At 39.1% G+C, this 27,338-nt stretch overlaps 1 protein-coding gene across 1 annotated transcript in view; it reads left to right on the top strand.

Annotated features, from left to right (window-relative positions):
- Nucleotides 1-27,338, top strand: part of LOC149216328 (phosphatidylinositol 3-kinase, root isoform-like) — a 477,313-nt gene that overhangs the window by 315,292 nt on the left and 134,683 nt on the right. The window contains exon 11 of the mRNA XM_089392772.1: nucleotides 734-855. Coding sequence (XP_089248898.1) covers nucleotides 734-855 — 122 coding nt within the window. The remainder of the gene's footprint in view (nucleotides 1-733; nucleotides 856-27,338) is intronic.

The following is a 27,338-nucleotide window of genomic DNA, read 5'->3' as shown; positions in this document are numbered from 1 at the left end:
GAATCGATCACCTGGACTAACCGCTACCTTGGGAACATGGGACTAACTGCCCACTCAAGGTAATGACAAGGGTTTGGAAGTTTACTAATGTATGTGTGTTTGGGTGTAATGGGAAACCTCAACATGTATTGAGGCAGTTGGGGTTATCAACCAAATGATTCATAAACTTTATAGATGGAAAATAGTATTACACAATGTGAATGTAATACATGATTGTAGTGATGTTTCTAAGTAGATCAATCAAAATTAGTTTGTTAAAAGGACATATTTCTCTAATGTACAAGTCAATTACAGGGAAGCTTTGGTTAGCGTATTTTCTATTAGGCTCTGAAAATAGGCTTTTGCAATTGATTGTAAAATGGAACTTGGTAGAAAACTAGTACGTGTTCTATGCCATTAATTCTAGTTGTTTAGTGTCTGGACTTCAACATGAATGGTGTAGTCTATTATTTTGGCTAATAATATCACATCACTATCCCCTTTTTTTTAAACATATATGCCTTTATTTGATAAATATATTTGGCAGATATAAATGTACTCTTTCTTCCCTTTTGCGGAAATTGCTGCTTATGTTATTACGAAAAATATAACAAGTACATCTGACCTGGATGCATTTAAATGTCCTCTTACTTTTGCCTTGGAATGTTTATGGATAATGGCTTAAATGTGTCTTGTTCATGCTGTTTGTCAAATAATTGTGTTCTAACAGACTATGACCTGTATTTTTGTGCAGCTGCACGTAATATTGATTTGGCTAGCTTCCTTCGTTGGTATGTCATGGTGGAGATCCATGATCCTACATATGCAAAAAGGTTCTACATTACATATGAAATTTTGGAAGACTATATTTTAAAGGTACATTGTTTATTCACGTTTTGATATTCTACAAATATGTCTCTCATGACCCCTAACAATATAAAAAATGAAAAGAAAACACATTGCAGATAAAAGGAGGAATACAAGCAATACAAGTATTACAGTTTTGTCAATGAAAGTAAAAATGAAGAAATCTACTGTTTAAGTCTTTTCCTACACTTCTGGTTTCTTTTCATCATTTATAAACTCTAGAAGAACTAGGACCTGCATAACTACCACCATTGTTGGCATACAAGAAAGAGATGCATATCTTGGTAAAATATCCTGTTACATATCTTGTGGCACTCATGAAAGGCCACGAGCATTCATAAACAAAGGAAAAAATTAGTTCAAAATGGAAAATATAATATTTATGGACATGAAAATGATGGATACAAAGCACAACATATATGATATCTACAGTGGTGCAGGGGTGTGGTCTTGAGGAGTCGTGATGTTTAGTTAGGATAATTAATCATAGATGTGTAAGTATATCACATGCCCTCCCATCTAGGAAGGCTTCATCATTGAAGCAGGAACAAGTGATGATGCTGGAGTGCAAAACATCTACTAGTAGTCAACAACACAACATGTTCTTTGTCTAGTACACAAAATGATCCGCTAATCATTAATATTGGCAATTACGTCTCTTCAGCAATCAAAATAATGTCATAGATATAATGTGGATTTGAGAAATAATCAGTAGAGGATGATTGAACAATAGTGATGCAATAGAAACCTCACGCCTATACTTTATATAGTAATATAATATCTTAAAGGAAGGTTGATTCGATCCTTTGGAAATTGTCATGGATTTATGAGGAAGTGATAAAAACCTCATTATCGTCCCTTGTCATGCACAATCATCTTCAATACTTTCCTTAACATGTGGTTGTACTTTATCTTATTGTTATGAATATAGGAAATAATGTAAATGATAATAATCATAAATAATGAAGTAATTAGTAATTAGGTTGAAGAGGCATGGCTAAGTGAGACATGACTCTCCATGAAGAGGCACTGCCTAGTATATAAGTAGGCCTTTCACTCTCACTTGTATCATCATTCTTACTTATACATTTTAATATATATTCTTGTATCTCAATGGAGATCTACATATTCCAAGTCTTTTGGAGTATTTAACCTGAAGAATGAACTTTGTTTGCTTCATTTGGTATCGAAGCAGTTCGATCCTTTGGTCGCTTCATCAGTGCACAAAGCTCGTTCTTTGATCTAGGTCTTTTGGCCACTGAAATTTGTCAACTTTGTTGCCATTGAAAGCGTTTCGCTACAAGCTTTTGGAGGGTCTCCATTTTCACTATCAGGCCTTTGGCCATTTAAAGAAAAGAATATATTAAAAAAACATATTAAATAATAATAATAATAATTTGAAAAATAAAGGTCATATATATATTATTATTATTATAAAAATTTATATTAAAGTAAATAAATAAATAAAAATTACTTGCACCCTCTGTTGCAGTCTCCACTGTCGACAAAGTCCACAATCAAAGACGTCTGGACACTGAAGTACCCTGAGCTATATAAAAGTGATGTTGGAATTTGATGACTAAAACGTTTCCTGCAATCCCAACCCGGTTTTAATTTCACCTTATTACTCCCATTCAATTAAGTGCCCTTTCCCATAAACATGCATTCAACATATAAAATTCTGGAAATGAATTTTTCAGATTAAAACACAAGGGACTGTCAACACATGTTGAAAATAAATATGGACATAAACAGACCAACAAAACACATAAAAATACACAGATTTTTTGTCAACTTAGACCCAGGCAAAACCCCTTCAATATTCTCTGGGGAAAACCTCTTAGAGAGCTCTTCAAATTTATCTTTCAAGTTCAGGAAAAATACATTTGTAAACAAAACAAAACAGCAAAATAAAACTTATCTCTTCAGCCCAAAACTCCTTGAAAATTGTGCCCACTTTGCCCTGATTTCCATGCCCACTTGAAGCTAAAAATATGTACTGTACGGATATAGATTGTATGGAATGTACTGTATGGATTCGGTACGGATTTCATGGATTTTCATACAACGATACAGATTGTACGATTTTTTTAATTTTTTTCCTCAAAAACTTCTCTCAAACGACGTGCAGCTCCCAACATTAAAAGTTGTTCGTACTATACCTTCTGTAGTCTTCTATGCCTTGATTTTCATGCCCAACTTTGCCCAAAAATCTCTCTTTCAGCTTGCTGCAACAAATTTCTCCTTCAAAACTTTTCTCCAACTCTCAGTGTCCTTTTCCAATCTGTTCATGAAGAATGAATGCAGTCTCTCTTTCCTTTTCCCCCTTTTGTTTCCCTAAATGACTTTTGGGCAACCCTAAGATCTAATGGCTCAGATTCATTTAGATCAAGGGATCAGAATAAATGTGCATTTAATTCTCACTTTCTATTTTTAACTCACCCATTAAATAAAGTACCCACATTGTACTTGATGTCTGAAGTTACTTTTCACTTTATAATTTAACATTGATTTTACCAGTTATAAAGTCACTTTCATTTTATAATGTTACACTTAGGAAAAGAATTATTTAGACAATTTTCCTTAGGTAGAGACTAACCCATGGGAAACCACTTGTCCAAGGTGCATTAAAAATCAACAAGTGACAGGTTCCCAACAGTTGCATTATCGTCCCATCGTTGCTATTGTTCTGCTGTTACACTCAGCACTGAAACTGGCTCCTAAACGCTCAAACTACAAAGACACCACACTGTCTGATGCCTGTAGACAACTGTCATCCCTGCTCACCCCACAACCAGCAGCCGCTATCGCTATTCTTTCTGCTTGTTCATATCACAGCTGTCCAACCGAAAGTCTGTCGACGTATCTGTGTTGCCCTCTGTTTACTTGTGATTCTACCCGTAATTCATTATTTCCTAATCAATTGCTCGACCGTCACGTGTGTCCACCGCCGACCTTTAGACTTTGCCTTGAAAACGCTGTCCTGTGTTATTCTCCTTCGTTTTTTCTCTTTTTTGTCTGGCCAGTTAGAAATTCAAATCAACCTGCGGGCCCATAGTCAGTTTCTCCAATGCGTCGATTAATTATATATATGTAACGTTGACTTAAAACTATGTTATATAGTTAAGTTTTATTATATAATTAATTAATAGTTATTTAAATAGTTAATTATAAAATTAATTATTTGTAATTTAGATTAAAAAGAAAAAGAAAAAGAAAGGGGAAGTTTAGTTCATTGAAAATTCAAGTTTGAATTACGAAGAGGGTTATTCAAAATTATCGAATAGTTAAAGGGTATCATCAAGTTTCAAGTCAAGGAAAAGTTTCTTTAAATTAGGAAGATTAATATTTTAATATAAAAATTAGAAGGGTTATTTAAAAAAAAGAAAACTAAGTTCATCTTGGCAAGAAAAATGGCATCTAATTCGGAATTGAAGAAAGAAAAATTTTTAGAAACCTTACCCAGTTATGCTAAAGCGCTATTTAACATTAAGGGAACTCTCGTAGGAAAAGATGTCACTATTTCTATCTCTCCCGTTGAAAATAAAAATTATATAACACCTAAAATCACAAACCAATTAGTGATTCTAGAGTCAAATATAACCGAAAAATTACACTGTGTTGGCAACAAAAAATATTACATAACCAATTTACAGTTAAACATGGAGGATTATACATTTTATCACAATTCTTAGTTCAAACCCTATGGAGCAATCAAAGTGACATTATTTTTTGATCACCTTGGATGGAAATGTTGGAATTTCTATGTCTGACACATTAGAAACCCTTCATGCACTTTACTGATTTATTCCTACCTACTTGTTCTGTTAATTAACAAGTTATTTACCATTTAAATACTGGAAATAAATACAAGTACATGCTCAACATATTACAGATCATCAACTGAAGGAAATAGAAACAAACACACACGTGATGCCATTGTTTTTGGACTAATGTCCTTGGAAAAACCCAATGCGGGAAAACCAATGTAGCTATCTGAGGGTTTGATTTATTAAACAGTTTCAGAATACAATTTGGATGCCAAATACAGCTCACCCAACAGAGAAAAATCTTGGCAGAAGTACCTCTCTATTCGGAAGCAGATATTCCGGCTGAAACCTCGGATAAACACTCCAGCAGCTCCACAACTCCAATCTACCCCATGAAACCCTAGCGTCAATGTCTCTCTAGCCCAACATTATCCCAATGTCACTTTGGCTTGGCCTGCGTTAGTCTCTGGAGGCACTACGTCAGCCCTCTGGCCCTATGCATCACCCACACTGGCCCTCTGAGACAATGCGCAACTCCTAGCTGCCTCTGCGTGAGCCCTGGCTGGCTCTGCATGAATCCTTGGCTGCTTCTGCGTCCCTCTCTTCGGCTACTGCGCTGATCCTACCAGTGCTATCTCTGCCTCTCTGCTTCTGTATTCACTGCCCCTCAGCTATAACTCTGATCACATTATCAACTTTCTTAGCAAACCCAGCCCCAGAAAGTCGAAATCTTGATTTCTTGGTGTGTTCTCCAAGTGACCCTCAAGCCTCCTCTTATACTTTTCTCATTGACAATTCAACGACCGAGATTAAGTCCATAATCAACAACTAAGATTAATTCTAGCTTGATTCATGACTTTTGGACCCTTTTAACACAATTTTATATTAATTCACATTAATATTTTATTTCCCCTAAGTTTAGACTTAGGGACTCCATTAAAAATATTAATTATTTTAATATCTTCCAAACTGGTTAGATTTTGCACAAACCATTTCTGGGTATTGGAGATTTCATGTGATTTAGCCTCTCCACCAATTTTCATGGCTAGAGCACTTCCGATGCTACCCCAAATCAACACTCCCTCTTAGCAAGGACTGTGCTCTAGTAATACTCCTCACTGAGTATCACCCTGATCATCTAGAATTTGTCCTTTTGCTGATGCTAGGTTTGCTGCGCATCATCTTCTGCACTGCTACATCCTGTACTGCTACCCATGGCCCTGCCACTGCCACTGTTGCATCCGTACTACAACTCCCTCTGCATCTGTGCTGCTCCCCATGGCTCTGCTACTGCCACTGTTGCATCTGCATTGCATCCCTCTCATCATGCTGCCCATAGCACTATCACTGCTAACTGTTGCTCTGCAACTTAGTCACTGATAAGTAAGTAACTGATCTCCCAACTCTGATCTCTCTGTCAGGCTAGAGACACCGTCGATGTTGAAACTCCCTCTGTCGTTGACAAGTGCTCCCTCTCTGACCTCTGCACTTCTGCAACAACTCCATGCATCTCACACTGTTGCACATCTCTCTGTGCCATCCTGCACTGGTGCAACACTCCCGTGCTTCTTGCACTGCTGCCTCAGGTTGTCCTAGGAATCCTGCACTATAACTCCCTTTGTCGCTCCATCCGCATCCGTCTCTACTGACATCCGCCAGTACTGCTACTTCTCTTTGGGGCTCCCGTAGCAAGGTCTAATCCAAGAGGTTGGGTACCTCGAGGATCCTGCCCCTCATCGCATGTAGTCCGTCTAACTACAGATCGATGTCTCCCCACTTTCACTCAAGTGGTGTGTGTTCACTCATGGCACAATCATCGTTTGTCTCCACTTCCTTCTCTGCCCTTGATGGCGCAACCTTGGTCTCGGAGGCCTCTCCCTTGCTCTTCTTCCTTCAACACTGAGTCACATAATGACCGAGCTCCCCACAGTGGAAGCATTTGACCTTGAAGAGGTCCTTCTTCTTCTGTTTCTCCTACTTTCCCTCAGATGCTAGGGCAACATCCACCTCCTTCTCCTTCTTAATTCTTATCCCCTTGCCGTTGCTTCTTGCCTTGCTCAGTCTTCTGATCTCTTCCTGGTGAAGAGCAACCTACATGTCCTCCAAATCTGGAAGGGTCGCCCTGCCCAATATGCTCTGGAAAAACACCTCCCAGTCTTTTGAGAATGCGTTCAGCGCTGTTCTCACCATCAATTCTTGATTCAGCGTGGCCCCTGTGGAAGTCAGCGGATCCCGGATCTCCTTCAATCGATCGAAGAAGGGGTTGATCTGTTCTCCCTTCTGCATCTGCTATGATCACAGCTGATTTTCTAGTAACATCCTTCTCTGCACAGGAATATGCTGGTACAATTTCTTTAGGGCCTCCTACATCTCATTTGTCGTTTCCTTTTCGGCAATATGTGGTAGTACATGGTCCTTGACCCTGTCAAGAATGATGCTCTTGGCCCTCGCCATTGCCTCCTCATGCTTGTCATTATCAGCTGGGTCAATTGGGATAGCTATCGTCCTCAAGGCGAAGTTCTTGACACGATTCTTGTCTAGAATGTATAGGGTTCTGGCCTTCTAGACTACGAAGTTTGAGGCTCCGTCCAGTTTGTCCTGGTCTCTTACCCCATTCACTGCCATCTTGCTGCTCCTCTACTTGCCCCCTGGAAGTTCTCGGTATGACTCCCTTTGAGCCTTGATTTCCGTCCTGAAAACCCTTATGCCAATGTCGCGATGCCCCCACTCCGATTGCTAGGGCAACTGCACCACTGATCTGGATTTCTCGACTAGAAACCCTCGATAGCAACTCCCTCCTCCTTGGCCTTGCCCTATTAGGAACTGTTCTGACTAGAGTACCCCACCACCTCCACTTTGTAACTTACCCACACCCTCCTAAACCCCAGCAAACTGAAGGTTAGAGCTCCTAGGCTCTGCGCAATCCCTACACCAACAAATCAACTTCCCCAGCCAACTGCGTGAGCCCTCCTGGCCTCTGCATGAGTCTGTCTTTGACTCCCTCAGCCTCTGCACAGCCTCTTCTTGGCTCAATCTTGATGACGTAGGCACTGTGTCAACCCTTCCTTGTAGCGACTCTGCTAGGAACAACTTCTATCACTCGGGACAGTTGTTTTCTGCTGTTGCTGCTCTTTCTCAGCTAATGTCCTTAGTTCTCATGTGATTTGCAACCACCCTCTGATACCATGTTGGAATTTCTAAGTCTGACACGTTAGAAACCCTTCGTGCACTTTACTGATTTATTCTTACCTACTTGTTATGTTAATTAACAAGTTATTTACCATGTAAATACTGGAAATAAATACAAGTACATGCTCAACACATTACAGATCATCAATTGAAGGAAATAGAAACAAGCACACAAGTTACACCGTTGTTTTTGGACTAATGTCCCCGGAAAAACCCAATGCGGGAAAACCAGTGCAACTATCTAAGGGTTTGATTTATTAAGCAATTTCAAAACACTGTTAATCTAGGTTGTCATTGATGTCAATATGGCAGTGTTTGTGATGGAAAATTCTTGTGACGTGTGGTTTCCCATTGATGCCCATTGATCATAATACTGCTCATGGAGGATCCAAGGATCGAATACACACATAATAGAAATGGTGGAACCGAGGAGGAAAGATATTGAAATCCATTAGAAGAGAAAGAGTAAGAGTAAAGAGGAGAAGCCATGAAGCCAAAGAATAAGAGGAAGAATTCATCAGAAGTCATCAAGGACGTAGGTTATCGCATATGCCAAGGGTAAGTGTTATCGAAAGAACAAAGAGCAACAACGATATCAGAGGAGCCATATTGGAAGTATCGCATGTAATATATGCCCAAGAAGAACCAATAGGAAGAAAATAGTGGAGGAGCATAAACAAAGTTATTGGAGGTCATAGGAAGATAAGCCACAAGAGCAACAACTATCGAAAGAGCGGAAGAGTGAAGAGAAGTCACAGGAACAAGAACCCAAGAATAAAACCATGTAATAACACCGCATCAGAGAAATTATATCTGAGGAACTTTATCGACGGTTCCATTATATTAAGTTATGTAATATTGCTCAAAACCCCTGATTGCGATATGCATTGCGGACCCAATCGCTCAAATACAACACACCTCAATAAAATATCGCATCCTTTGCGTCACAAGTATTGAAGCCTTGTTACACTCGAATTCCTCGATTGTGATTTGAGCTGCGGACCCGACTCCTTTAATAGAACGCACCCTAATTAATATCGCATCCACCGTATCAGAACCTTTGCGTCGCAAGTTATGAAGGCTAGTCACATTAAAGCTCCGATTGCGATATGTACTGCGGACCCGATGGTTCCATTATAATACACCTTAATGAAATATTGCATCCACATTGGAAGTTATGTATCACAAAGGAATGCCACTTGAAAACTGCGATTGCGATAGCATTGCAGACCTGCTGCACCATTATAGCATGGCTTAATTAAATATCGCATCCGCAGTAATCGCAAAGTTCAAAGGAATGTCAAACTGTCGATTGTGATAGAGTTGTGGACCCGACGGATTTATTAAAGTAGTTTATTAAATATCGCATTCGCCATGGGGTGATATGTGAATATCGGTGTTATTGAATGTTGCGACTGTGGGATTCTCGTGAAGTTGTGATCACGGGATTAAGCCATGACATGATGTGTGGGGACCTCTATTCATGTGGATTTTCATAAAGTTGCATTTGCGAGAGTCTTATGAAATTACGATTGCGATAAAGTGGTGGACCCAATGGGTTTACCAAAATAGTTTAATATAATATCGCATCCAATAGGGGCAATCAACCATCAACTATGTTATGGGCACGACTTGTAAAAGACCTCCGAAAGTTGCGATTGCGATTGAGGTAGTGATGTGGCATGTGGGTCCTCCCTATGGGTATAGAAGCTCCTATATGGTTTCTGTGAATAATCAAGTCTATGGATAAAAGACTGTCTGATATATATTTTTAATATACAAGTCGGCCTCCTTCCAAATGAACATGTCTTTTGAGTATTGGTGAACATCATATAAAAACGAGTTAAAATGCTTCATTTCTAAGTATCTATCTCGGGCATAAAAATAGAGCATAAAGAAGTTCACAATTCGTGAACTTGAAGACAGAGGAAGCTGAAGATCAAGAAGTTGAAGGTCGGGAAGCCAAAGGTCGAGCAAACAAAAGTGGAAGCTGAAGGTTGAGCGAGTGAAGAAGGAAGCCGAAAGGTCTAGCAGAAGAAGAAGGAAGCCAAAGGTCAAGCGACTCTGCTGAATGGGTAAATCTTTGAAAGGCTTGAACTTGTGATGAAATAATAGGAGAAGTACAGATCGTAACTCAAAAGAACAATTCAGTGAAGCGAAATAAGGTTTGATCTGCCATCGTTTGAAGGGAGAAATAGACCACCAGTATTGAAGTATTTGTGAGTATGATCCTTGGAAGTAAGATATTGCGACACTAAGAACAGTGAGAAGCAGTCACTCCTGAAGCACTTACTGCGACAGATAGAACAACAGGTTGAAATAGAGAATTGTTTTTTGTGTAGACATTGAGGCTTAGTGCAACTTATCAAAGATATCTTGTTGAAAAGCATCAGCAGATCTTGGAGACATTATTGGAGATCATGATGGCTATTTGAAATCATCATGAGGTAACTTTGCAGACTTTGTTTGGGCAATATGAAGAGTTGTGAAGACTCCTTCATATGAAGACAGATTGTCATTGATGATGTAGCATGGAGACTACAGTGAAGCTGTGAATTGACAAAATTCAGTGAAGAAGATTTTGGGAGGAAAGAATTACTACCAAACATATCTAGACAATATATAGTAAAGGGTTGGAGCCCTTGGGGTTGGTGCCTTAGAATTGGAAGGATTGGTGTCCTTGGAGTTGATGCTCCTAAATCCAAGGTTAGTGCCTTGACAAGATAGGGTCGGAGCCCTTGGGGTTGGTGCCTCAAAATTTGAAGGATTGGTGTCCTTGAAGTTGGTGCTCCTAAACACAAGGTTGGTGCCTTGAGAAGATAGGGTTGGTGCCCTAGAGGTTGGAGCCTCACAAAAGACCAAGTTGGTGCTTGGCAACAGGCTGGAGCCTTGTATATATTGTACCTAATTTATTGGAAAGATTATATTAATAAAATCATTTATTCCTATTGTTCATTTTGTGTTCTAAATATAAATGATTTAACTGGTAAAAATAACAATTGAAAAGGAATACTGATTCACCCCCCCTCTCAGTATTTCCAACAATTGGTATCAGAGCCAGTACCTTCACTCAAAACCTAACAGCTTGAAGGTTGATCATTAGAACACAAATGGCGAAGCCAAGGAAGAAAGTCTCCATCCTCCTAAAGATGTGCCTCCAATCCTCCTAAAGACGTGTCTCCCTCAACCACCGAAATTGAAGTCAATCAATTTGTGACGGCTCCATTGTTCAATAGGAACTTTGATATATGGGAGGCAAGAATGAGGAATTTCTTAAAGACTCAAGGCATTGAAGTATGGGAATCAGTAATTACTGATAACATGATGAATGGAGAATCTAAGGAGTACAATGCAAAAGCGATGAAGGCAATCTTGAATGGGCTACCAAATTCTATAAAGAACAATTTAGGAAAATGTTCATCAACAAAGGGTATATGGGACAAACTTCATGATCTTCACTCAAAAGGAACGTTGACAATGATCTCTAGTCAAGAAAATGATGGAAAACAACAAGAAAATCCAGAGCCCATCAAGGCTAAAGAAGACCTAGAAAATGAAGAGAATGAAAAAGACTTTGAAGAAGATCTCCTCACTAAGCTTTTGGCTGCCATGGAAGAGATTATCAATTTGAAAAAGGAAAAAAAGGAACTTAATAAGAAAGCACTAGCTGGTGACCAAGACTAAACAAGGAAGAAAGTTGACCTTGTCAAGATTCAAGTACAATAAAGGGATGAAGAGATTGCCAAGCTTAAGAAGGAATTTTATCAAAGCAAAATAAAGCATCATGAAGAAGTCATATCCATGAAAAATCAATTGGATAAAACAAAGAAACGGGAATATACCTTGTCAAGTCAACATGAACAAAGGCACAAGAGCTTGAACAAACTTGAAGAAGAGATTGGTTAGTACAAGGTATAGGTCTCCTCTCTCAAACCTCAACTACAAGAAGCAAGAAAGTTAGCACAAGGCACTGAGAAGACAATGGAAGCATTGACAATCATAGAAGGACAGGTTGATGAAGCAGAAAAGGAGAGAAACACCATGATATGTCAACTAAAAGCAAAGGATGGAGAAATCTTCAAATTAAAATCTGACATCAACCTTCTCAAGGCCGAAACATGTAAAGCTACAAGGATCAAGGAAGAAATGGAGAGCAGTCTAGCTAAGGAAAATGAAGAAATCTTCAGAATGAAATCATAAATCATCTCCCTTAAAATAGAATCAAATGAAGCAATACGTATCAAGGAAGAGTTTGAGAAACAACTTGCTAAGAAGAATAATGATTGTGAAAGATTGGAAGAAGAGATTGTCTCCCTCAGAAAAAAGGTTGAAGGGATGGACAAATTCTTGAAAAGCTCTCAAGCCTTGGATGACATGCTCAGCCATCAAAGATCTCCATTTGATAAATCAGGTCTCGGGTATGCAGGTGAATCCTCAAGCAAGAATGATAATGCTTCAAACAACAAGGACATGAGGCAGCCTGATGGAAATAATAATGCTCGCAGTTCCAACAAAGGCAAGGAGTCAAGGCAACAATGGAAGAAACCCCGCTCCAAGAAGACTTGCAGATGATGTCAAGAATACAAAAGGCGATGAATATTATCAAGGAATCCCAAGGTAGAAAGGCTTCAGAAGTACATCGAGGAATCTCCATCTCCCAGGTACCAAAATTTATTTCTTGGTTATTGTTATTCTTGTACAAACTTTGGACACATGGAAAAAGATTGTAGGGCTTATAATGATCCCCATCAATCTCTAAGAAGCAATTTCGCAAGAAGAAGTCATGAATTCTTATTCATGAACAACATAGAATGCTTCAAGTGTCATAACATTGGTCATATGGCACGTAATTGTAACTTGATTTGGGCACCTTCTCAAGCTAGAACTATGCCAGATAAGAAAGTTACACAAGTATGGAGAAGGAAGCAAATACAATCCGAAAGTCCCTTGAACTCTCCAGCCAACAACACATGTTGTTGACCTGATCTTCGACAATCTAAGCATTTGATGGGAAGACTCTGCCAAAAGAGATGATGCATACAATTAGGGGGAGCCTGTGATTCTTGATCATTATTGCAGAAGCTATTCGTGAAAGGGTCCTTATGAAATCCTTGATGAGCTATATTAACAATCATTCTTTGATAAAGATCATTTCTCAGGAGCACTACATTGAAGAACATGATCTTGTAACCATTCTTTGGATTGTTGTTGAAGATGTTTTCCACTTGATCACTAAGGATAAATTGGAGCAGTAGAGAAGGCCATCCAATGCTAGAGAAATAGGGCAAATAACTATGTTGTTGGTATTACAGAAGTTGAATATCTCGACTCAGGGATATGATGTGAGAACAGGTAAATCAAGGATAGTAATAGAGGCAACCTTCAAACAAACAGACACATCTAGGAATAGAGCTTGACGCAAGAGCAGTTGGAAGAATTTAGCATAATTGAAGCATTGCAAAAGTTGTCAACCAGTAGAAAGAATTTAAAAGACAGCCAAGGACTAGATAATTAAAAAGGGGGAGAATGTTGTGCTGTCGAATATAGATCAACAACTTAAGGAGAAGCACAAAGATACAAAGGAATCATGATTTGAAGAAAGATAGCGAGAATGACAATTTCAGTGGCATCTTCTCTTGATTCGGACTATGAAGGCCTCTTAATTCAGATTGTGGAGACAACAGAATACAGTGTAGAAGCATAAAAAATTGGACTTGGACATTTGGTGTATGACTATTTGGAGTTTGTTTTGAAGCATTGAAGTGGAGCATATTTACACATTGTTGAAAGCATTATGAAGAAGTTCTGAGACATGAAGAAGGGATAATGTGCTAGTTGATGATGAGGCAACAATCCTTCTATCTTGAGTAAAAAGAAGAGCACCATGATAGGGGGAGTAACATACCCATAAAAATATTAAATTCATAAAGAACAGAAGCAATGTGACAAGGGGAGAAATTTGATAGGGGGAGTCCTTCTGCATTGCTTTGCCATTGATGTCAAAGGAGGAGAGAAGAAGAATATTGCCATCAATGATGAAGGGGGAGACTGTTAATCTAGGCCGTCATTGATATCAATATGGCAGTGTTTGTGATGGAAAATTCCTGTGACGTGTGGTTTCCCATTGATGCCCATTGATCATAATACTGCTCATAGAGGATCCAAGGATTGAATACAAACATAAGAGAAACAGTGGAACCGAGGAGGAAAGGTATCGAAAGCCTTCAGAAGAGAAAGAGAAAGAGTAAAGAGGAGAAGCCATGAAGCCAAAGAACAAGAGGAAGAGTTCATCAGAAGCCATCAAGGAAGCAGGTTATTGCATATGCCCAAGGGTAAGTGTTATCGGAAGAACAAAGAACAACATCGATATCAGAGGAGCCATATCGGAAGTATCGCATGTAATATATGCCAAAGAAGAACCGATAGGAAGAAAACAGCGGAGGAGCATAATCAGAGTTATCGGAGGTCACAGGAAGATAAGCCACAGGAGCAACAATGATTGGAAGAGCAGAAGAGTGAAGAGAAGTCACAGGAGCAAGAACCCAAGAATAAAACCATGTAATAACACCGCATCAGAGAATTTATATCGGAGGAACTTTATCAACGGTTCCATTATATTAAGTTATGTAACATTGCTCAAAATCCCCGATTGCGATATGCATTGCGGACCCGATCACTCAAATACAACACACCTCAATACAATATCGCAACCGTTGGGTCACAAGTATTGAAGCCTTCTTACACTCGAATTCCCCGATTGCGATTTGAGCTGCGAACCCGATTGCTCCAATAGAATGCGCCCTAATTAATATCGCATTCGCCGTATCAGAACCTTTGCGTCGCAAGTTATGAAGGCTTGTCACATTAAGACTCCGATTGCGATATGTATTGCGGACCCGATGGTTCCATTATAATACGCCTTAATGAAATAGCGTATCCGCATTGGAAGTTATGTATCGCAATGGAATGCCACTTGAAAACTGTGATTGCGATAGCATTGCGGACCCGCTGCACCATTATAGCATGGCTTAATGAAATATTGCATCCATAGTAATCGCAAAGTTCTAATCCACCTCACATTGCTGCTGTCACTGCTTTGCTGCTATTTCTGCACTGTTGCTGCAACCACTACAATAGTGAGACTGATCCCACTTGATCTCCCCCTGAAATAGAACTGGAAAATCTCTCCTAGATGAAAACTCCTACATGGAGTCTCACTCTGGATGGAACTGCTTGTACAACTGGGAAATTCACATTGTCTGCCTACAACTGGGAACTCGATCTCTGTTGATCTATTGTGTCTTTGCACAGACTTTACCAATGTCCCGACTCCCTTTAGTCTCTGATTGCAAGTAGCTCTGCGTTGTGTATTGAACATTTGATTGTTCCCAATTGTCTCTACGCTTCTAGTATTTAACTGAAGCTATTTCTGCATTATCCTTTAAGATTTGGCTACACTTGTTGAAGACTAATCCTCTTGTTACTGAGTACTATGGGGCCTGATAGAAAAGGTAATGATCCTTGAGCAAACACTCGTTCGATGTTGTGCCTCCTGTTGAAGAAAGTGTAACTAGGTTCGGTGTTTATAAATGTAATTTTGATCTTTGTACTTGTAAAGAAAAAGAATGATTATTTTTGTCATTTAAAAAATGAGTTTGTTGCTCATTGAGTAGATCAAGCAAGTTAGAATCAATGTCACGCTCTTCTTGAGCCTATGTTCTATGTATACATGTCTATGAAATTTCCAATATCCCTCTAAATGACAAGCACAATCCTCTTCGTCATGTCGGCCTTGTTATCACCTGCCGCCTGCACCTACCTACAGGTTAGTGAGAAAAGCCTTCAAACCCACAAGGTGTGGTTGGTGGCAGGGAACTTAGAGAAGGGGTTGTCACACTAATCCCAACTCTTTCCATTTGAGCTATCTCCTAGGTTAGCTAAGGGGGGCGGTCCCTAATGAAAAGTTAAGTTAAAAGATGTGAGTTTCTAAGAGAGTGTTATAGTGAAAATGGATTACTTTTAAGGATTTATGAGCAAATATAAAGTGAACAACTTGAAATAACAATGCGAGTCATTAATATGACAAAAACCATAAAACCAGTGCCTTATAAGAAATTTGTTTAACAATTTAAAGATATATTTGCTCAAAATAAAATGCAATGCTCTCAAAAGAGAAAGCAAAGTAACCTTAAAATGTAAACAAAAATTGTTAGCACAAGATATGTAAGATACAAAATGTTTTTGAGATAATACTCTTTATAAATCAAAACATGTGAAACATATCTTGCCAAAACCCCAAAAATAGTAATTAACTTGGAAATGTAAAAGAAAAGAAGTGCTAAACCAAGACATCAATATGCAATTAGAATTGAAGCATGAAAAGAAAGCACTTGTTTGAAAGGATTACAATACTTGTTTTTGGAATAGACTTTGCATATGAAAACTCAAACCATCAAGAGATAAGTAAAGTAAATGTAATGGAAAGTACTCTTGGTTAATTTTATTAATTATCTCTTCAACAAGATTACAATTTAACTCTTCAATCCTCAAACCTCACTCTCGCCAAAAGATATGGATCTCATAGTGAGGAGTCAATAGAGGAGTAGAAGGTCCCTAAGATGTCTACTTCGACCAACTTATTTTGGAGGTAAAATTTTATTGAGGTTTGGGGCCTTCCTATACTAAAATGCTTAGATGAAATTCATATAATTTTTTTCCCAAAATAAAATAATGTTACATGCAAATGCTTCAAAGAGATTGATTTGCAATGCTTGAAAATGAAATAGTGTTCAACATAAGTTGCAATTACAACTTCAATTGGAGGAATAAAATTAGCTTACAAGTGTTGCATGTGTCTCATCAATGAATTAAAATGATACAAGTAATTTGCTTGAAAGTAAAATTTGTTTCAAATAGACAATGCCAAGAAATTGCTCCAGTATTCAAGATAACAATGTGGCATAAAAATGAAGCATGTATTCAAGTGCTCATGAAACAATTTACGAAGGTAAATGGAAATGAATCGAAGTTTGTTAAGAATATAAAATGCTTGCATGTAAAGGATGAATTGCCCAAAGTAAAGTGTAAGCTTGTAGCTTCAAGCAACAATGAGATAGAGAATGCGAAGCTCAAATGAAATTGTAACAAACTTTAACTTAATGAAATTTGATGGTGAGGTTGTGTTAATTCCCAATTAAAGCATGCATGTAAGTGAATGAAGTATGAAAGCTTAAACCATGCAAATGTCAATCCACCCAAGAAAAGCCTCCCTCTAAATGGGGAGATAGGATACCGTGGGAGAAATCCCAAGCTCCCACAACAAAATTAGATATTTTATTAATATTACAATGAGAAAAGTGCCCTTCAAAGCCCTCAACTAAACTTCAAGAAGAGTCTTCACAATAATTGCTTGAAACTTGGACACTATACTTCCTTTCTTGAGAAAGTAATGACAAGACTTCGCAAAAAAACTTATGCAAGGGAAACAAGGTGAAAGCTTCCTCCAAATGCCCACGGCTTAGAGAGGAAAATGGGCAGCTCTCCTGTGAACTCAACTTGTCCAAAAGAAGCCCCAAAAGAGCTCACCACATCCTTGGAAATCGAACCCCCAACATTTGGAAAAGGTCCTACAAACACTTGTTAGATGTTGTAGGAGGTTGCTCTTCAAAATCTGTCACACAAAAGTTAGCAAACAATCTAAACAATGACTACAAATTACGTTAAGTATTAGTGAAAAATCAACAAGATAAAATGTATATGTACAATTATAGTTTATAAAAGGCTAGGCTAAAGAGTGAGAGTAAACTCTTGTCTTTTTTAGCCATCTTCAAGCTCTTAGATAGCAAATAAAAGAAATGAAGTACAATGTTTTTTAAAAGAGATTTAAATTTAGAAGTGCTCAGCTTGTGTACAAGCTGTGTCAAAACCTTTGCAAAACCACTTTGTAAGATAAGACTATGAAGGATGAAAGAACAAATGAGAGCTCTTTTAAGAATGTATCAAGAGTGGGTTGGTCTCTCCAAAGACTTCCCCTCACGCTTGATTTTGTGATCCCAACAAGATGTTTCCTCAACAAAACTTCAATTGAGAATTAGTTCCATATAGATTTAGCGATAAACAATGATTAAAAACTCTAGAGATTTATTTAAAACCAACTAGAGCATTCTATACTTAGAGCATACTTCTAAATCAAATGTCAACACAATATAATTCTACGTTAACAAATCTACAAGAGCATATGCAAACAAATTAAATCAAAGCATGAGTAAAATGAATTTTACCAATGATCAATAATTCATCACAATCCCAAAGGAGGAACACCTCATGAATGAAACCCCAAAGTCTTTATTGATATTTTTGAAAGTGTACAAGGCACCAATGCTTCTGCAAGCACAATAGCTAGTAACAATATGATACAAATGAGAGCTCAAGGCTCTATTATATAGAACTATGGGAGCCAATCCCAATGTAAAAGTGATTAAACAAGTGGCATGAGGTGACAATCCCAAAAAGAAATTTGAATTTGTTGAATGGAGCTCCAATGCCAAGTGTAAAAATCAAATTCTGGCAAGTGAACATCATTTTCTTCTTCCCTTATGTGCCAAATTCGAATTTTATGATGGAATGACAAGTGTATATGGGTGGTGACCCATGTGGGGACAATTTCCCACAAAAATATCCACCAAATATTCTCCTAAATGTGCATTAAATGCAGAAATTCAATTCCAAGTAAGCAACTTTTTCATTTCATGCCATAAATTCAATTTTATTTGAGCACGTCCTTTCCTTGATTTTAGGAGTCCACATCACCTTGGGACTTCACTTTAACTCCCCCCATATTTTCCACCTCATTTCCACAACATTTAGCATGTGTGGATATTTATTTTTCTCCATCTATTTAAGTTATGGCTTAATTAATTGCTAGATTTCTCACTAAACTTACGAAAAATGGGTTTTGAGGGTTAAAAATATATTTTTAACCCCTCAAAGTGTGTCATAATAGAAAGTTGAGGGTGAGAGGTGCAAATTTCATTATTCATACTCCATACAACTTCTTTAGACATCACTTATTACATTACAAGTACAATTTTATTACAATTTCCGCAGTGCGGAAAATCTAAAAATTTAAAAAATGATTATCTAGATCTAACCAAATCCACAGATTTTTTTTGTGTAATCTTGTATGGTAATATACATCAACTCCATGCCCATGGAGGATGATTATATGAAAGACTCCATGCCCAAGGATGATCCAGAGGACATTTGTACCATCAGATATCATCAGTCAACAGGCCTACAAAAGTCGAATTAAAAGAAGTTGTGTCGGCTTGCACATCTCTAAGTTGGTTCAAGTTGGCTTATTATGGAGTTGAAACTACTATATATACCTCGCTAAGGGTCTGCCCAAAAGTGACAAGTACAAAACTCAATTCTCTATGATTTTCGGATGGTCTGAGATCCGCATTACAAGAAGAAACTATTACAGATGCCCCTGAAGCTTCATGGGTGATTACAGTAAGCAATTACAAGATTGGTGTAGGGAAGATCTCGATACAGGGAAGAACTTTATCACAACCACGATGGATATCACAGAGAAAAACTTGAACTAGCAACCTTTGCATATATTTGATGAGATGGCTTTTGGTAACCCTCGCTTTCTCGACAAACACTCTAAAATGCAGCGGCAATCTTGTGACTCACTATCTTGGCATACACTCTAAAACGCATTCATATACTAATGGATGGAGAGATACACTCTCGACATACTAACAGTGTCGACATATTTAGATCTCGGTGCAAGGAAGGATTACAATCACTATATTTGCGATGATAATCTTTGTGATTCCATAGTATCACACTCTCGACATACTCTGTCTCGGCATATGGATGATAAACAGATCTCACAGTAACACACTTTGGCACGATTTGGATGAAGTCATGATCTTGGTCTAAGTTACAAAGTATTGATCATGAAAAGATCTCTGTGCAGCTGTCAAAGATATATACATATCTCAATATTGAGATCTCATTGTTCTAGTGATGATTTCATTAAAGGTGTAGAGATGATCTCAGTAAAGAAGCAATGAAGATCTCAGTGAAGATGTGACAATCGAGGTGTAGTAATGATCTCATTGTTATAATGAATATCTCAGTGAAGGTGCAGTAATGATGACCTCGATGAAGCAGCAGTAATGATGATGATCTCAGCAGTGACGAAGAAGAGGATTGGTGTCTTGGCCTTGGAATGACTTAATAGGTCAAGGGTCCAGGTCTTGGTGTTCATCAATTGGAATCTCCATAAGAAGAATTTTGTGCGGGTTTTCCTCTCAAAGAGTGAGAGGTTTTGGCCCTGGCAAAAAGCCAACATCGTGTGTTCTTGTCTCATTGGTTTTTGATACAGATAACTATTTGATGAACTAAGCAGACACACTCTAATAATAAGGAAATATTGTACTAGTAAGAAAAGTTAATAGAACCTCACAAATAGGTATTATGGCGAGAAGAATCTTATTAATCTTAATTGCCCAAGATTCCTCAACATGGTATTGGAGCTAAGGTTCAAAAGTCAAAGGAAGGGTAGAAAAGAGACATTCAAGGATCAAGTTTCAAGCAGGGCATCAAAGCAAGTCGAAGGATATCAAGATCTACATTGAAGAATCATCTTGATCAAACCTTAGATCAAAGAAGTAGTCTACAACAACAAGGCTTTTGTAGAACAATAGTCAAAAGATGAAGCATTTAGAATTCGAGTACATGACAACAGTTTTGGTGCTTCCCATAGTTTCGGTCTATGACATATTAAAGTTGCACATTACGAGATTTGTCATCTCAAATCATTCATAATGCATACTACAAGGTTTGAAGCAATTTAGTGTCATCTCATATCATAGGCATCAGATGTAAAAGTCGTAGTAATTTAAATGCAAGCTTCCTATCGCTACAACAAGGATCTCATCTGAAGGAAGCATCAATGCATTTGCTTCAACCACTTTCAACATGATCAAGGTGAAGATTTTATCTTCACATGTCAAGTAAGTATTTTCATTAATCAATTTGGTGAAATGACTTCATAGGTTGGATGGATCATCAAAGGTCCTTGCATGGAATAAAGAGGATTGTCATAGTCCTCATAGAAAAGAGAAGTCATTGATATATATATAGAAAAGTCTCTGAAGGTCAAGCATTGTTTGAATGCACGAAAAAGAATCAAGGGACTCATAGGATTCTTCTAAAATCAGCCAAAGGTCCTCTCATCCCTATGTAGCAAGAGAGGAGACATAAAAGAGATATATGAAATGATGATTCAGTGAAGAAGGTCATATCACTTAGATCTGATTGAAGGTATCAAAAAATGAAGGAATATCATCATGAGATTCACCAATACAATAGCTATTAAAGGAGTTCACCCTAGGGCTGTTGCAACACTGAGGACAACACTTATAACATGAAACACTACACAATAAGATCCAGTTCTGCTATTACTAACAACTCACTATTCATTGGGTTGTAAGGCTTCCACTCATCCTTCGATTGCCAACTGGGACTTCGCTATTTCAATGATGTGCTTCAGGTAAGCTTGCACAAACTGTGATCTAGATTGCCCTTGGTTTTGTTAGTTTTTGGTTGCATCAGAAGTGCTCTAGCCTTGAAAATTGGTGGAGATGCTAAGGCACATGAGTCCTAAAGAACCTAGAAACCATTTGGTGAAATTCCACCCGGATTGTGTTTTATTAAAATAATTAATATTTTTAATGGGGTCCCTAAGTCTAAACTTAGGGAAATAAAAATATTAATGGGTATTAATCAAAATATAGGTGAGAATGATCTAGAAAGTGGAACAAGTCATTTTTTAATCTTATTCGTTGATTAGAGACGTAATCTCAGTTGTTGAAGACTCAACAGTAAAAGTATAAAATGGAGGCTTGGTGTTCATTTGGAAAACACACGGAGAGATCGAATTGATCGAGAATTCGATTCCTAGGGCAAGGTTTGCTAAGGATTTCGAATTAAGTGATCATTCTGTAGGAGATGGGTAGTGAGAATCTTGGAGAAGGACTTTCTAGAGAATACAGACAGAGAAGCGGAGAGAGCTAGCAGAGCAGAAAAGTTGCATGTCACAAAGAAGCCATAATTGCTAGGAACAACCGGAACTGCTGGAACTTGCCGGACGGGAAAGATGACGCTGAGGGTAGAAGATGGAACTGCCAGGAACAACTGGAACCGACGGGAACTGCCAGAACAGTCAGGAAAGCTGACGCAAAGGGCAGAAGCCGGAACTGTCGGGAACAACTAGAACTGCCGGGAACAACCGAAACTGTCAGGAACTACCAGAACAGCCCGAAACGCTGACCTAGAGAGCAGAAGAGGTGACGCAGTAATAGCCAGGGTTAGCCAATCTTGTGCCAGATCAGCTGAAATTCTCCTGGGTGAAGTGAGGTAAAACTCACTTAGATTTTCTGCCAGTGTTTTTCTCTGTAAAGGATTGCTAGATGAGCATCCTAGATTTGTATTCAGATATTTATCTTGCCTAATAATAAAACCCTCAGAGTTGTTGCACTAGTTTTCCCGCATTGGGTTTTTTCGGTGACTATTGTGTCCAAAATTAAGTGTGTCCTATGTATCTTGTTCTTTGCTCTGTTTTCTGTTTCATGAGATCAAATATTTAATTAGTGTAGGCTTCCAAAGTAATTTGCTTTAGTATTCATAAGAATAACTCGATGAATGTTATTTAAAAATCAAGTAGGTGAAGTAGATTCGGTTTTGCTGCAGTAGGGGTTCCTTGAAGAGTAGGAATTTTCACATGGCATCAGAGCATTGATTTTGAAACAGGAAGAGAAGATCCAGTGCTGAGAAGTGAGGCCGAAAGCTGCGCTTGGCAACAATTTGAATCCCCTTTAAGGGATTGTGTAGTCCTTGCTAGGAAGCAGATCCGAGGAAAGCTCTCTCTAAGTGAGACCAAAAAAGGTACAGTTTCTAGTTCGTGAGTTTGCAGGGGCAGAGGGAATGATGCAGATCCTTAGCATAGTGCTTGAAGGGCGCAGTTTCTGCTAGGGCAGAAATCCGTTGGAAAAGAGTGAAGACAAATAGAAGGGGAATTTTCTCCTCAGAGGACTTCCAGCCAAGGAGTCTGAATCTTCACTCACTGAACAACAGCGGAGAGGGGCAGATATACAAGCTCCAACAGGGAGTGCGTAGGCCGGTCTAGTGCTGTGCAGAGGAGAGAGGAGGTCATTCGACATTTGGCAGAGATGGCAGCCACATCTCTAGGAGGGAGGTGGGGAGATTTAGAGCTGTAATTCGAAAGAGCTACAAATGGGCAGGATCCTTGAGGAGTCCACCTCTTGGATCAATTCCTCGCTATGGGAGCCCAAGATTCAGTAGTAGCGAGATGGACTTAGTGTCAGATGATGCAGTGGAGTGTTTGGAGGACAGATGCAGTGGCTTGTGACCAGAGATTGATCAACACAGAGCAAAGTTGGTAGCAATGCAGTTGGCACAGTGCAGAAGTCAGTAGCAGCACAGAAGATTCTAAGGGTCAGAGACTAGACCAGTGAAATTCCAACATTCATGTTATTATGCTGAACACAGTTAAGTTCAGTTAATTTTGCATGTTTTTCAGTTGCTTCTCTCTGCAATTGAGTTTCAGTATGGATGCAATGTTAGCAGTGGTAGTGCTAGCAACAAAGCAGATGCAATGTTTGGGAGGGAGTTGTAGTACAGATGTAGCAGTGGCAATGGCAGTGTCACGAGCAATAGTATAGTAGCAGCAACAACACAGTGTTGGTGGCAACAACAGTGCAGAAGGAGATGCTTCAAAAATAAAGCAACGTGCAGGTGGACATTGTTGCTAGAGCACTTTCCTTGCTAAGAGGGAGTGTTAGTTTTTGGTAGCATCGGAAGTGCTATGGCCTTGAAAATTGGTGGAGAGGCTAAGGCACATGAGTTCTAAAGAACCCAAAAATCGTTTGGTGAAATTCCACCCGACTTGTATTTTCTTAAAATAATTAATATTTTTAATGGGGTCCTTAAGTCTAAACTTAGGGAAATTAAAATATTAATGGGTATTAATCAAAATATGGGTGAGAATGATCTAGAAGGTGGATCGAGTCATGTGTTAATCTTAGCTATTGATTAGAGACTTAATCTCGGCCGTTGAAGACTCAACAGTAAAAGTATAAAATGGAGGCTTGTGGTTCATTTGGAAACACACATGGAGAGAACAAATTGGTCAAGATTTTGATTCCTAAGTGTTAAGTTATGGTATGTTCTATGCTTATAACAATTTACTTCTTTTTTCTTATTATATTCCACTGATTAGCAATCACATGTACATAAAGTAAAGTGCAGATAGAACATTAAACGATCGACAGAAAACAAGCCAAGACAAGAGACACAAGATGTGGCGGCTAGCCAGGGACAAACCCCACAATGTGTGGGGAAACCCTTTGATCAAATCTTCTTTTATCTTCAATAATTCAGCAGAGAGAAATAGTACAATAAATTTGATTCATACCAACAGTAGCAAACCCTAGATCAGTAGCATCAGCATTAGCGGTTTCATTATCAAACTAGGGCAGATGATATCTTGCAAACCGTTCGTCGGATTGACTTCATTCCACCACCAAAAGTTGCGGCTTTCAAAGGAGGTTCAGATAAACCTACAACGTAGTTCAGATGAGGAGATCTTTTAGGCCACGCAAGTCAATCTTTACTTCTGCAGTTGCAGCTTCAATTTCAGCGGTTTCCGGCTTCAAACTAGGGCAATCGATATCTTGCAAACCGTTCGTCGGATTGACTTCATCCCACCACCAAAAGTTGCGGCTTTGAAAGGAGATTCAGATAAACCTACAACGCAGTTCAGATGAGGAGATCTTCTAGGCCACGCAAGTCAATCTTTACTTCTGCAGGTGCAGCTTCAATTTTAGCAGTTTCCGGCTTCAAAATAGGGCAATCGATATCTTGCAAACCGTTCGTCGGATTGACTTCATTCCACCACCAAAAATTGCGGCTTTCAAAGGAGGTTCAGATGAACCTATAGTGCAGTTCCAAAGAGGAGATCTTCTAGGGCACGCAAGTCAATCTTTACTTCTGCAGTTGCAGCTTAAAATTCAACAGCTTCCGGCTTCACATGTGTGAGAGAGGGAGACCCATTTCAGCGCAGTAGAGAAGAGACTCATATCTGCGCAGTAGAGAGAGAGAGATGTGATGAGATGAGTGAGTCCAAATGAAGAAAAGTCCTCTTATATTTATACACAACGTTGGTGGGTGAATAGATGCGACTGTTGAGCTTCTGAGCCTACATGAGTTGTAGGTCGGCTTGATAATAATTCCATAATCAAAATAAATTCATATCTCCATGAATACTTATCGGAATTGGATGATCTTTATATCAATCCTACACCTCTCGACGAGAGGAATCTAATAAAAATATTATTAGCCATGAATAAGATGACCCACATGAAGTTTTGCCTTGGTTGCCGATTTTAACAATCCCTCTCAACCATGGAGAACTTCATCTGCAATCTGTCTATCGGTCGTTACTATTCATCCATCAAATGCACTGCCTTGTACAGCCTGACCCTTGCCCTGCTTTGCTCTATTTTGCCTGTTCTGCTTTGTCTTGTTCTGCCCTGCACTGATCTGTACTGTTTTGTTCTGTTCTTCTCTGCTCGTATTGTTCTGTTCTACTCTGCTTTTGTCCGAATTATGAAGAAGAAGAAATGATCGAGGATGTATCATACTGACTCAAAGTCAGCCTCAGAGTATGTACCACTGGTCCCAGACCAATCTCAACCAACCCAAAGTCAGCGTCATAGTGAGTACAACTCCAATGGTCCCAGACCAATATCATCCTCCACTGACTCAAAGTCAGTCTCAGAGTATGTACCACTGATCCCAGACCAGTCTCAACCGACCCGAAGTCAGCATCATAGTATGGTACAACTCTTATCACTGGTCCCAGACCAGTATCATTGATCCCAGATCAATGGAGGTCATCCTAGCGTAGGGAGTACGAGTTACAATGATGCGTCCATCGGTACTACTATGGTCCCTAACTTCATTTCCCTGCTCATTGATCAGATGAGAGGTACTTCCCATGAGTCCCAGACTGCCTGGGTAGGATGCCTCGAGAGGAGAACTAATCAATCCTGTCCTCACAGGAGAACACATCAATCCTGCTACAATCGCCATGGAGAACACATCAATCCAGGCCGCCATGGAGAACACATCAATCCAGGCCTCACAGGAGAACACATCAATCCTGCTACAATCGCCATGGAGAACACATCAATCCAGGCCTCATAGGAGAACTAATCATCCTGCTACACAGGAGAGCGAATCATCCTGCTACACAGGAGAGCGAATCATCCTGTTCCACAAGAGAGCAAATCATCCTGTTCCACAAGAGAGCGAATCATCTTGTCCCACAAGAGAGCGAATCATCTTGTTCCACAAGAGAACGAATCATCTTGTTCCAGTGCGCACCACTAGGGGAGGGTGAGTCACCATGTGGTCGTATGTTGCTCCAGTAAGAACCACAAGCCCTCAGAGCTCCCAAAGCTCAATGTATGCAACATGCATGACCCTTGTAGAAGGGTTTCTTGATGACTCCAAGTCGTTTGGGAAAATCACAAATTAGATCTTTCCTCAGGGCTTTGACAAGGTGTATCAACCTGTACATCATCTTAATGCGATGGAGCCTCCTTGCTCATCAACTTACCATATCCCAGATGATGTCTATCTGCTGGAGCAATCGACGAATACGGGATTCCTCAATAATCGAATCCCACCTCTGGTTGTTATAGAGAATCACAATGGTATCCAATGTAAATCCAAACAGCTCACTGAAGAGCTTTCGCAACCAGACTGCCTCACACGAGGTCATGCTAGCAACAGTATATCCTGCTTCAGCGATGCTCAAAGTCACCGACTTCTGCTTCCTGCTCATCCAGGATATCGAAGCAGATCCCAAGGTGAAACAGCACTCGGAAGTGCTCTTACGGTCCACCACACTGCCTGCCCAATCAGCATCAGTATATCCAAGTAGTCTCACATCTTCGACAGTGTATCTTAACCCATTGTGCCACGAAGATATCTCAGAAGATTCTTGGCATCAATCCAGTGAGGCTCAACCAAATATGAGCTCACAATGCTAACTAAAAAACATATGTTCGGATGGAGGTTCACCAAGAACATCAATGCGAATGAGTTTATGAAACTCAGAGGCATTTCTCAAATCTGGTCCGACATCACTACCATATAACTTTTAAAAGTTAAGATCCTTGAGGTAGTCACAGGCTTGAAGTCCATCATACCAAATCTTTCCAATATCTTTACCACATATTTTCCTTGAGATAGGAAAATTTCCCTTGGCTTCTGCCACACTTCAAGTCCTTGGTCCTTCATTTCAAATTCAAAAGCCATCTCCCTCTTACATTTGTGAATGAGAGGGTTTGCACCTGTAGAAAGAGGTCATCCACATGAAACACCAGTATGATAGGCTTTTCATCTTCAACCTTAAAGTAAAGGTTA

This window comes from Pinus tabuliformis, chromosome 1_1 (genome assembly GCF_031772625.1).
Source record: "Pinus tabuliformis cultivar Carrire ecotype Pingquan chromosome 1_1, CPIR1, whole genome shotgun sequence".
Taxonomy (NCBI): Eukaryota; Viridiplantae; Streptophyta; class Pinopsida; order Pinales; family Pinaceae; genus Pinus; species Pinus tabuliformis.
The sequence above is the reverse complement of the archived record's forward strand: the minus strand, read 5'-3'. Positions and strand labels throughout refer to the sequence as shown.